Raw genomic sequence first — 12,800 nt, 5'->3', positions numbered from 1 at the left:
CCTGCCTGAGCTCTCTGTGCTTCCTGTCTACTGGCAAGATGTGATAATCTGTGCCAGAAGTTTCCATCGCCCTGCTTCCCTGCCATGATGTTCTGATAGTCCCTGAAAACTACAAACCAGTTGCTTCTGTCAGGTATTTTGTCCCAACAAGAAAAAGTAACTACAAAACTGCCAGACACCCAAAGCCTGGCATAGTAAGTAACCGGAAGTAAGCTTCCAGTAAATAAAGCTGCAGATTCCCAAAGTAGGACATGCTAAAAAATACCTGACCAGGGCCTCCCACAAACTGCCAAGGTCATAACAAACAAAGGAAATCTGGGGTTGGAAAGATGGGATGGTTCAGGCAGCTAAGAGAATTTGCTGCTCTTGCAGAGGACCTGGGTTCAGTTTCCAGCACCTACATGGCGACTCCCATTCATCTATATGTCCAGTTCCAGGGGTTCTATTGCCCTCTCTGGGCGCCACATACACGTAAAAAACTCATACATATAATAAAATACAATAATAATGGTAGTTCTTGCAGAAGACCAGGGTTCGAATCCTACCACCCACATGGCAGCTAACTGTCCGCAACTCCAGTTCCAGGGGATCCGACAGCCTCTTCTGTCCTCCACCAGCACTGCAGAACACGAGTGCACTTACATACACACAGCAATACACTCATACACATAAAATAAAAATATTAAATAAAATATTAAAAAATAGTAATGATGAATTTTTTTGGTCTTTTTGAGCCAGGGTCTCCCTGTAGCCCTAGCTGTCCTGGAACTCACTATGTAGACCAGGATGGCCTTGAACTCAGAAAGATCTGCCTGTCTTTGCCTCCCAAGTACTGGGACTAAAGGCGTGCACTGCCATGCCCAGCTGTTTTTTGATTTTTAATTATGTGTGCGCACACACACGCATGTACATGAGTACGTTCATATGAGTGCAGGTACCTGTGGGGGCCAGAAGAGGGCATCAGATCCCCTGGAGCCAGAATAAGGTTGTAAACTACCTGGTGTGGGTGCTGGGAACTGAACCCTGATCATCTCATCTATAAGAGCAGCAATTTCTCTCAACTGCTGAATTACCTCTCCTCACTTATTGTTTGAAGCGGGGTCTCTCACTGAATCAGAAGCTCCCTAATTCAGTTCGACTGGCTGACAAGTGAGCCTCAGGGATCCTCCTGTCTCAGCCTCCCCTGTACTGGGATTACAATTGCATTTGACTTTTTTTTTTGTGGGTTCTGGGGGACTGAATTCGTTCAGGTCCTGATACTTGCAAGCACTTTAAATGGAGCCTTCTCCCCAGGCCTGTATCATTTTTTGCTATTGTATTGTCTTTTTTTTTTTAAAGACAAGGTCTCATATAGTTGATGATGAACTTGAACTTCTGATCCTTCTGCTCCCACCTCCCAAGAGCTGAGATTACATGTGTATACCACATATGGTTTATACATTTTTATTTATTTATTTATTTATTTATTTATTTTTGAGACAGGTCTCCCTGCAGCCCCAGCTATCCTGGAACTCACCACGTAGACCAGGCTGGCTGGCCTTGAACTCACAGAGGTCTGCCTGCTTCTGCCTCCCAAGTGCTGGGATTAAAGGCGTGCACCACCACACCCAGCTACATTTTTAAATTTTATTTATTATTTTGTATTTTGTATTTTTGAGACAGGATCTCTGTAGTCCCAGTTGGCCTGGAACTCGCTATGTAAACCAGACTGGCCTTGAACTCACAGAAATCCACCTGCCTCTGCCTCCCATACGACTAAAGGTGTATGCCACCACACCCAGCTGGTTTATATATTTTAAATAATTAATATATTTTATTTGTTTTGTTTTTTGGATGGCTTATTTTCTTGGGTTTTGTTTTGATTTTTCTCTTTTTTTTTTTTTAATTTTGTTTTGGTTTTTAGAGACAGGGTCTCGCTGTGCAGCCCCGGCTGTCCTGGAACTCACTATATAGACCAGAACTCAGAAATCCAGCCTCCAAAGTGCTGGGATTAAAGGTGTTCATCCCCATACCCAGGCTCTGGTTTTTTCTTGAGACAGGGTCTAGCTATGTATCCCTGCTTATCCTGAAGTCTACTATATAGACCAGGCTAGCCTCTGCCTCCCAAGTGTTGGGATTAAAGGCCTGTGCTACTTTGCTGGCTAAACATTTTAAAGTTTTCTTCAAGGTGCCCTTGTGTCCTGAACCTCACACACTAAAGAAAGTCAGGTTCCCATGTGTGCTCCTCTCTGGCCACCAGGAAGCACCCTGGGCTCTATCATTCCAGAAAGTTTTTCATTTGTAAAGGTAAAAATGCAGGGAAGGCATATCCTAATGGGAGATTTTGCCTCTGAGAAATAAATTGTGCTGGAGGGAATTATGTCACTGGCTTCCTTAGGCACTGCCTGAATCTATAGATTCCTTGAGCTGCTGAAAGCACAGACAAAAGACTGGATGTCTACAACAGCTCAGTTCCCTAAGGCTTACACCCCATTAGTCTGTGACCCTGGCAAGCCCAGGGGAGGCTTCCTGCACAAGGATGGAATCACAAGGCCCTTTCTGCTGGAAACTGCCCTATGTGTGATCTACCAAGAAAGCCACAGACAATGGCAGGCTGGACCTTGGCTCCCCCTCATGCCAACCTCTCTAAGAACTTAAGTAGTTTAACAACAGATTCCGGCTACACTGCACCCCAGGGTAGAATGTTAATCATCTGAAGCCCTATGTATGTGATGACTAAAAATACCACCACTAACAAGGCAGAGGCATGTATTAGGACAGCACCAATAGAGGCTGATAAAAGGGAGAGCAAGGAGACCAGGACTACTGCTCTGTGGGACCCAGCAAATCCTGGGGGACCCTGTCCTATAGGTTCAGATCCAGGTGTCAGTGCACTTGGGTATCTGGATACTCCCCTTCCATTTTTGCCCAAACAACTAGTCATCCATAGTGGATTGCACTGTGACTTAATCCCCATTGGGGGCGGGTTTCAACTCTTAACCCTAACCTCCAATACATGTGAATAGGGATTTCCAACCATCCTTGAAAAAGAGGTCTTTGCAAATGTAAGGTAGGCACATAAATTCAATGGCTATGTGTACCAGGTGTGGCTTGCCTGGATATCTGGCACTGAGTTTCTTGCCCTTCCCCCAATCCCTCCTCCCCCCACTCTCCTTCATTCTCCTGAGGTTGTATAGGCAGAGGACAGAGAGAGATACATGACTTGTTCTGAAGCCCCTAAACCCCCCTCCATTCACTTCCTGCCTTTGGCTCCTTTAAAGTAGGCAAGGGTGTTATCATTTTACAAAGCCAATAGGAGGTAGGAGGTGGATGTTCAAGATCTTGGGGCTAACTTCCAGTAACACACACACACACACACACACACACACACACACACACACACACTCTGTATGCCAGTGCTACAAGTCTGGATTCTAAATCTTTCATTGTTTTTACAAATCAGTAACACCAGAAAGGGGTAGCTTTAAAAAAGTGACTCGGGGGCTGGAGAGATGGCTCAGTGGTTAAGAGCACTGACTGCTCAGGCAGAGGACCCGGGTTCGATTTCCAGCACCCACATGGTGGCTACGAACCATCCTTAACTCCAGTTCCAGGGGAATTCAAAGCCCTCTTCTGATCTCCACAGCATTGCATGACACAGGTGCACTCACACACTGCAGGCAATGCACTCATACACATAAAATAAAAAATAATAATAATAAATAAAAACTTTTTAAAAAGTGACTGGGATCCATGGTGGGAAATGTGAAAGACCCCAATGGAGAAAAGCCCTGCACACTCTCCACACCATGAGTTCACAAGCTCTTATACATGACCAAACACTAGACTGTTTTCATTCCAAGGTGTCTGAAATAACAGTATCAGTTCTAGGCTAAGGCTTCACCTGTGTGGAGTTTGACATACAGATGGAGCCTAGTCCCATTTTACTGTGTTCAACAAGAACACCCGCTGGATAATGGGCAGCACAGGGGTTCCAACCTGACTTCAGAACTGTCCTGACAGATAAATGACATCGTTTGGACAATGTACTCTAAATTTAAGATTTTCTTTCCTATTATGTTTAGAGTTTGATGCCAGAACAATATAACTGATCTCAATTTGGTTGTTAAGAAAAAATACTTGGCCAGGCACAATGGCTCCTGACCCTTGGGAGGCTGAGGCAGTAGGATTACAAGATCAGGGCCAGCTTGAACTACATGGCAGGTTTCAGGTCAGCTTGAGCTAAAGAGTGAGACAGTCTCAAAAAAAGGGAAAGAAATAGAGATAGGGAAGAAATAAAAGGAAAGGATAAGAAAATAAGGAAGGGAGGAGGGAGGGAAGAAGTAGAGAGGGAGGGAGGAAAAATGATACTTCGAACTTGATTCTTTTATCTTTCAGCCCCATAATTCTATTGCAGCACCATAATTCCATGCAATTAAAAAGGTAGATGTCTATAGTGAGCCAGCATCTCTATCCATGGTAACACTATAATAGCCAAAAGAGCATGGAATCTCCGGGCGTGGAGGCAGGTGGATCTCTGTGAGTTCAAGGCCAGCCTGGTCTATATAGTGAGTTCCAGGACGGCTGGGCTACAGGGAGACCCTGTCTCAAAAAGACCAAAAAAAAAAAAAAAAAAAGAGCATGAAATCATGGGAAGGAGGGCATGACATTATCTTAGTTCATGAGTCTGTACTTCGCATGCTCATAGAAGCAGCCATAGAATCATCTCAGAGAGGGACATGACAATCCTTCAGTTTTGGCAGTCTCTGTCCTCTTAAGTTGAAGCCCCTCACGAGCTTGCCAGCTGTTTGCTAGTCACTTAGAATTGATTTGAGGACTACACTCACTCTCAAATAGCCACATGCCCAACTTCCTCAGCATCAAGAGCCACAGCTCTCTCCAAGTTCTAGATGACAACAGAGATGCTTCTAGGGATGGCTTGCAAGGTGATCCCATCTTACTGTGAATTATTTCATCCCACAGTCATTATCAATCATGGTGTCCCCAGAAATTCATGTGCATGGAGACCCTTGGGATCCAACTCTGAGGGTGGTGTCCACAGATTTAATCAAGCTGCTATGAGGCTCTGCTGGATTAGGCTGGGCCTGAATCCAGTGACTGGCTTTCTCCCTAACAACACAGAAAGCCAGCCATTGACGATCAAGATCAATCTTACCCATGAGTAGAGATGGGGATAATGCAATTACAAGCTAAGCAATGCCAAGGACTACCAGTAGCCACCAGAAGCAGGAGTCAAGGAAGGATCCTTCCCTAGAGCCTTAGGAGAGAATATGGCTCTGAACATACCTTGATTTCAGACTTGTAGTCTCCAGACCCAAGACATGATGACTTTCAGAATTTTTTTTTTTTGGGGGGGGGTCTCACTATGTATCTCCAGAACTCATTATATAGACCAACTTGGCCTCCAACTCATAGAACTCTTCCTTCCTCTGCCTCCCAAGTGCTGGGATTAAAGGTATATGCCACCAGGTCTGTCTGAACTTTCTGATGTTTAAACAACCTAATTTATGAAAAAAAAATGCAGATGGTAACTGTTCCCCTAAAAAGAGGTAAGTACTGGGCTGGAGAGATGGCTCAGCGGTTAAGAACACAGGCTGTTCTTGCAGAAGATCCAAGTTCAAATCCCAGCACCCATATGGCAGCTAACAACTATCGATAACTCCAGTTCCAGGGGATCCAATAGCCTCTTCTGTCCCCTTCTGTCAGGCATTGCATGACACAGGTAAACTTACCTACGTGCAGGCAATACACACATACACGAAAAATAAAAATAATAAATAAAGTATTTAAAAAAAAAAAAAAAAGATGAGTACTGGGCAAAGGGTGTACTTGTGGAGGTCAGAGGTTAAATCATGTCACTTCTCTCCATCCACCATGCGAGTCCTCAGGTCATCAGTCTTGGAAGCAAGTGCCTTTACTTGTTGAGCCATTTGAGCACCCAAGATTTTATTTATTTTTGCTATGGTTTCCCCCCCCCCCCCCAGTGTCTCCCTGTAGCACCAGGTGGCCTGGAACTCGCTACGTGGACCAGGCTGGCCTCAAACATAGAAATGAGCCTACCTTTGTCTCCCCAGTGCTAGGATTAAAGGTATATGCCTTTTTTTCTTTTTTTGTGGTCTTTTTTGATACAGGGTCTCCCTGTAGCCCCAGCTGGCCTAGAGCTCACTATGTAGACCAGGCTGGCCTTGAACTCACAGAGATCCACCTGCCTCTGCCTCCCGAGTGCTGGGACTAAAGGTGTGCGCCACCACACCAGGCTAGGTCTATGCCTTTAATCCAAGCCTAGCTAAGATTTTGTTTTTAATTATGTGTGTATGTGTGTGTGTCTACATGTGGTAAGTTCACATTAGTACACATGCCCTTGGAGGGCAGAAGAGGATGTTGGATCCCCTGGAGCTGGTGTTATAGGTGATCAAGACCTGAAATGGGTGCTGGGAGCTGAGCTCAGGTTCTCCGCAAGAATAATATGTGCTCTTAACCACTGAGCTATCTCTTTAGCCCCTCATTTCCATTTTAATGAAATATTGAAGTACTCAGAATGACCAAGGAACCAGAGAATCTGGACACAACATACCTTGTCCACTCTGTTTTACATACCAGAGTTAAACAGAAGGGAGAATGACCTATCCAAGGTCATTTGGTAAGTACACAGTAGAAGTTTAAGTTGAACTCAAGAATCTCCTATGTCTTGATTTCTTCTGCTTCCATCCTGTACAGGCCAACTACCTGATAGCTCTATCAGAAGGAAGTCTCTGGTAAATTGGTAGAGCGCTTGCCTAGCATGCACAAAGCCCTGGGTTCAATTCCTAGCACTGCATGAACAGAGTATGGTGGCACGTGCTTGTAATCCTAACACTTGGGAGATAAAAGCAAGAGGATCAAGACTTCAAGGTCATCCTCAGCTACATATCGAATCTGAGACCAGCCTAGCCCAGGATCCATGAGGCTCTCTGTCTCAAAATACAATCATTTAAAAAGGGCATCTCTGAAAACACCTAGTGTCAACTCCATGGAGATCTCCAAAAACGATGATGGGAATGGCTTTAGACTCAAAGAATGCTGCAACCTCCTTTCTTTTCACAAACCAAATGAAGTAAGATGGTCATTCAACTAGAATCCAAATAAAAACCCAGCCAGACAAGCCACAGAGGCACTGTCCTCAGCATGTCCAGTGAGCCTCATGCAAGAGGTGCTAGGTTCTGCATTTTGTCTACGCCCTTGCCTTGCCAGGCCTTCATACCAGCCAGGTGGCCAGCATGAACCCAGTCTCAGACAGCAATTGATAATGAGAAGAAAAGAGTAGAAGGGGTCACCTCTCATACCTAGAAAGGAATATGGCCAGTCAAGAACCAGGAACACTACCCAAAAACATCACACACAGGGATGCTTTTTAAAGTAAAAAAAGCATTGCAGAGCCAGGCGTGGTGTCCCACAGCTTTGTTCCCAGTACTCAGAAAGCAGGGGCAGGTGGATCTCTGAGAGTTCAAGGCCAGTCTGGTCTACATAGTGAGTTCTAGGACAGCCGGGGCTACAGGGAAACCCTCAAAAAAAAAAAAAAAAAAAAAAAAAAAAAAAAAAAAAAAAAAAAGAAGCAAATTTCCTTTCCAGATAAATGCATTTTTAAACCATTTATAATATATTGGGGACTTGACACTATTAGTTTGATGGATAAACATTGAAAAAGCAGTGTACCCATGCAAACTCAACATATAGCTGCCTAAAGAAGACTTGTATAACAACACCACCAGCTGACACACCAATGTGAATGGAGAAATTTCACATCTTCTAGATGAAGAGTTACAGGCAGTCAATGGCTGCTGAGGCGGGGAGAATCAGTGTTCTCTAGGGAGGAATTAGTTTCCTGACAGGTTATCCAATCCCAGGTACTCAGCTCTAAACGCATGTATACACTAGCAACACTAAATAGATTCAGTAAGTTGTGAGTATGAGGTGTGTTTGTGTATCTGTGTGTAATATATCAATTAAAGGAGAAAAAGTCATGAAATTGAGAGGGAGCAGGGAGGCACAGGAGGAGTCGGTGTGGGGAGAGGGACAAGTGGAAAGGATATTGATACAGTGCTTTTGTATGAAATTCTCAAAAATTCAAAAATTTAATTATAAAAAAGCCACATGACAGAATCCTACCATTTCCTTTAGGAAAGGAAACATCAAAAAATGGATGTAGAAATGGATGTGGGGCAAAGAACCTCACACGTGTGATGCTCTGGGTTTCATCCAGTACCTCAAAAATAAACAAATAAAGGTGAGGTACACCTGGACTAGTGACTCTTCTGTTCAATGTTTCCCTTTCCTGCTGGTCTCTGACAGGCTACCTGACTGGGGTGTCCTCCCTGTTCTGGTCCACCCCAGCCCTAGCCCACTCTGACCTCCTCCCCCCAAAACTTTAACCCTGGTGCCTGAACTCTTTTATGGCAGAGCAGTGACAATATTTTTAAGAGATTTGGGGTGGGGGGTCTTTTTTTTTTTTGAGACAGGGTCTCCCTGTAGCCCCAGTTGGCCTGGAACTCACTATAAAGACCGGGCTGGCCTCAAACTCACAGAGATTCACGTGTCTCTGCCTCCCAAGTGCTGGGATTAAAGGCGGACACCACCATGCCTGGCAACAATATTTTTATAATCCAGGACCAGCACAATGTTGCCTAAACAAACTACCAATTTCTGAGGAAGAAACCTCAATTTCCAACCCTGGAAGGCAGAGTGTGCCGCTGGCCTATTCAGACACTGGAGCTAGAGGTCTACATGCCTCACAGCCTCATACTACAGTCTTAGCAATGCTGCAGGAGGCAGTTGAACACAGTACCTGGCAGGCACCCTGGCATCTCTCCCTGATCCTTATCCCAGCTCTGCCATCTACTTGCTTTGTGACCTCAGGGAGGGCTCATAGCCTCAGGCTGCTATATTGTGCCCCCATTCAATAGCCATGGAGAAGGGCACAGGGAGGTACGAGTAGCTCACATGACACAGTTACATGCTTCAGGGAACCAACCCAGAACAGCATGGCTCCCTGAACAAGAGGCAGAAGTTTGTCTCCTAAACCCAACAAAGCACGGCTGCGGCACACAGAAAACACTCGTAGCAAAGCCTTCAGATTCCAAGTAGCAACAAAAAAGTTGCTGTCACCCACAGAGATAACCTTGACCCAGAGGTCCCTCTGCAGCTTGCCTAGATAGTGCCCGACCCCCAGCACCTGAACCAACCAACCCCAGAACAGCCACCTGGAGCCCCATCCTTACCCTCTTACCTACCTTCACACCCTCCAGCAGGGCCTGGGGGTCTTCAATGCCCTCGGGGACACACTTTTTGTTCTCTGGGAGAGATTCAAGTTTCTCTACCAGGGCTTTCAGACCCTTCAGTTCAAACTCAGTGAGATGGGTCCACTTGGTAGAGACCTCAGTGGTAGGGGAGCCTGAGGGCGTCTTGGGGTAATCTACGGGCATTGCCGTGGACTTAATGCTTTCTTCCGACTCGTTGGACAAAGTCCTCTTGAGGAACTTCGTGGAAGAGGCTTTGGGCTTCTTTCCTGGGTTCTCCTGATCCTCAGAGGGGATACTGGTGGGTAAGGCAGGGCCATCGGTGGGTGGTTTGGGTGTCTTATCTGTACCACCCCCCTCCTCTTCCTTCTCCTCCTCCTCCTGGGGCTGTTGCTCACAGGATTCCTCCTCCATCTCCAACCAGGAATCGGATGAGAAGCCGTCTATGCTGGCTTTTCTCGGGGCATCTGTGGGGAATCATAAGACACAGCTATGATCACTTAACCCCTGCTGGAAGTTCTGTAGACTCCATTCACACCCCTCACTGCAGAGAGCAAGGATCTGGCTAGCCTAATGGTCCAGGCCTCCTGGCCTGTAGAAAGTCTACAGTCAGTCATGCACAGAGTTCCAACTCTGCTTTTCCCAGCTCTGTGCACCTACACAGGTTGCTTTACCATTCAGAATATACCTGGCATTTTACCATATGTATAAAAACCAGTCAAGGGTAGGTGAGATGGCTCAGTGAGTAAAGTCATTTGCTACCAATTCTGAGGACCTAAGTTCAATTCCCATGACACACATGGTGGAATGAAAGAACTCATGCAAGTTTTCCTCTGACCTAAACATGCAGTGTGGCAGTCCCATGTGCATATATTCACACACACACACACACACACACACACACACACACTAAGTATAATTTTAAAAAAAACTTTAGAGCTGGATATAGTGGCACACACCAGCACTTGGGAGGCAAAGGCAGGTGGAGCTCTATGAGATGGAGGCCAGCCTGGTTTACATAGTAAGTTCCAGATTAGCTGGGGCTACAGGGAGACCCTGTCTTAAAAAAAAAAAAAAAAAAACACAATAACATAAAAATCCGTCACAAATATTATAGGATTCTATTCACATGAAATATTCCTAACAGTACAGAAACCCATAAAGACAGAAAGTAGACTGGTAGTTGCCAAGGGCCGGGGAGTAAGGAGAGATAAGATGACAGCTTAGGGGACGGATTTTTTTGAGGGGAGTGATGAAAATGTTCTCAAATTGATAATTCAGTGAATAAACTGAAATTTACTGAATTATCCACTTTTTTGTGGGGAGGATTAATAGGGGTAAAATATAAAATAGTCTTGCTATGTAGCCCTGACTGGCCACAAACTTGCAGATGTCTTCCCTCCTCAGCCTCCTGAATGCTGTGATTATAGGCATGTGTCACTATGCTTGGACCTAGTTATCACTTTGAGTGGATATGATATGTGAACTATATCCAAGTAGTTTTAAATTTCTATTTATCGTTTTGGAGACAGAGTCTTACTATGTAGAGCAGGTGGACCTTGAACTCAGAGATCCACCTCCCTCTGCCTCCTGAGTGCAAGCCCGACTGCAGAGGCACATTTCTTTTTTTTTTTTTTCCTCAATATTTTATTTTTTTTTCATTTTATGTATATTCATGTATTGCCTGCACATAGGTAAGTGCACCCATGTCTTGCAGTGCCCACAGAGGACAGAAGAGGCTGTCGGATCCCCTGGGACTGGAGCTACAGACAGTTGTTAGCTGCCATGTGGGTGCTGGGATTCGAACCCGGGTCCTCTGCAAGAACAGCCAGTGTTCTTAACCACTGAGCCATCTCTCCAGCCCCCCAATAGAGCTTTTTTAAAGGTGGGGACATAGCACAGTGGTAGAGTCTTCTCAACACATGGGAGGCAGAGGCAGGTGAATTTCTGTGAGATTGAGGCCAACCTAGTATAGTGAGTTCCAGACCAGCTGGGGCTATGAGACCCTGTCTCAAAAGACCAAAAAAAGGGCTGGAGAGATGGCTCAGTGGTTAAGAACACTGGTTGTTCTTGCAGAAGACCCGGGTTCGAATCCCAGCACCCACATGGCAGCTAACAACTGTCTGTAACTCCAGTCCCAGGGGATCCAATACTTTCTTCTGACCTCTGCGGGCACTGCACGACACAGGTGCACTTACTTATGTGCAGGCAATACATGCATACACATAAAATAAAAATAATAAAGTTAAAAAAAAAATAAGGCCAAAAAAAAAGTATGTATAAGGCAGGAGATGTAATTCAGTTGGTAGTGACTGCCTCGTACGCACAAAGCTCTGGGTTCAATTCCTGGCACCATATAAACCAGTATAGTGGCAAATATCTTAAATCTCAGCACTGGGGAGATAGAGGCAAGAGCCTTGCTACATAGGGAATTTCAGGCCAGCTGGGGCTACCTAGCAAGACTCTTTCTAAAAAGACTCCAGCAAAACATTGGTTCAGAAACCCTGAGATCACAAAAGAAAAGTCCAAATGAAAGGAAGGAAAAACGACTAAATAGGGGTGGGGAAAGAGATTTAAACGCTGGAAACTACAGACGAAATCACACATACACTAAATATGAAATGGACCAATCTCATGTTTGCATCTTTTTTGTTGTTGTTGTTTTTTAAAAAATATTTTATTTATTTTTTTATTTTATGTGTGTGTATTGCCTGCATGTAGGTAGGTGCACCTGTGTCGTGCAATGGCCACAGAGGTCAGAAGAGGCTGTCGAATCCCCTGGGACTGGAGTTACAGACAGTTGTTAGCAGCCATGTGGGTGCTAGGATTCGAACCCAGATCTTCTGCAAGAACAGTCAGTGTTCTTAACCACCGAGCCACATCTCCAGCCCCACATCTTGTTTTTTAAAAACATTTCATTTATTATTTTTATTTTATGTATATGAGTGTATTGCCTACATGTATGTAAGTGCACCCATGTTGTGCAATACCTGCAGAGGTCAGAAGAGGGTGTCAGGTTCCCCTGGAATTGGAGTTATGCATGGTTGCTAGTTGCCATGTGGGTGCTGGGAATTGAACCTGGGTCTTCTGTAAGAGCAGCCAGTGCTCTTAACTGCTGAGCCATATCTCCAGTCCCATGTTTGTATCTTGTGATAATACATAACATCAGTTAAAACCCCTCTGAACTACCAGCTCCTGGACACAGAGATGAAGAATCCATCGTTCCTACACACTGCTCAGGGTTCACTGTCACTGCCAGATGCAACCTCGGGGTAGAGACATCTATGAGTCACGAGACTGGTGGTGGTGAGTTCCTTTAAAAAAATTATTTTTTATCATATGTATATGAATATTTGCTTACATGTATGTATGTGCACCATGTGTGTACAATGCTCATGGAGGCCAGAAGAGGGCATTGGGTCCCCTGGAACTAGAGTTACCATGTGGGTGCTGGCAACCAAACCCAGGACCCCTGCAAGAGCAGTCAGTGTTCTTAACCAATGAGCCATCTCTCCAGCCCCTCTTGGT

The 12,800-nt window shown here is 45.1% G+C and overlaps 1 protein-coding gene across 14 annotated transcripts in view; it reads right to left on the bottom strand.

The window, feature by feature from the left end:
• The window catches only part of Kdm2b (lysine demethylase 2B), a 146,151-nt gene that overhangs the window by 64,499 nt on the left and 68,852 nt on the right, over window positions 1–12,800 (bottom strand). For all 14 annotated transcript variants that reach the window (XR_003850481.1, XM_029566594.1, XM_029566585.1 and 11 more), the window contains one exon: window positions 9,267–9,739. Coding sequence is in view for 13 of the 14 variants with exons in the window: in XM_029566594.1 (XP_029422454.1) it covers window positions 9,267–9,739 (473 nt within the window). In the remaining variant the exon portion in view is untranslated. The remainder of the gene's footprint in view (window positions 1–9,266; window positions 9,740–12,800) is intronic.

This window comes from Nannospalax galili, unplaced genomic scaffold (genome assembly GCF_000622305.1).
Source record: "Nannospalax galili isolate Female #2095 unplaced genomic scaffold, S.galili_v1.0 scaffold218, whole genome shotgun sequence".
Lineage (NCBI taxonomy): Eukaryota > Metazoa > Chordata > Mammalia > Rodentia > Spalacidae > Nannospalax > Nannospalax galili.
This window is presented reverse-complemented; position numbering and strand designations above follow the sequence as displayed.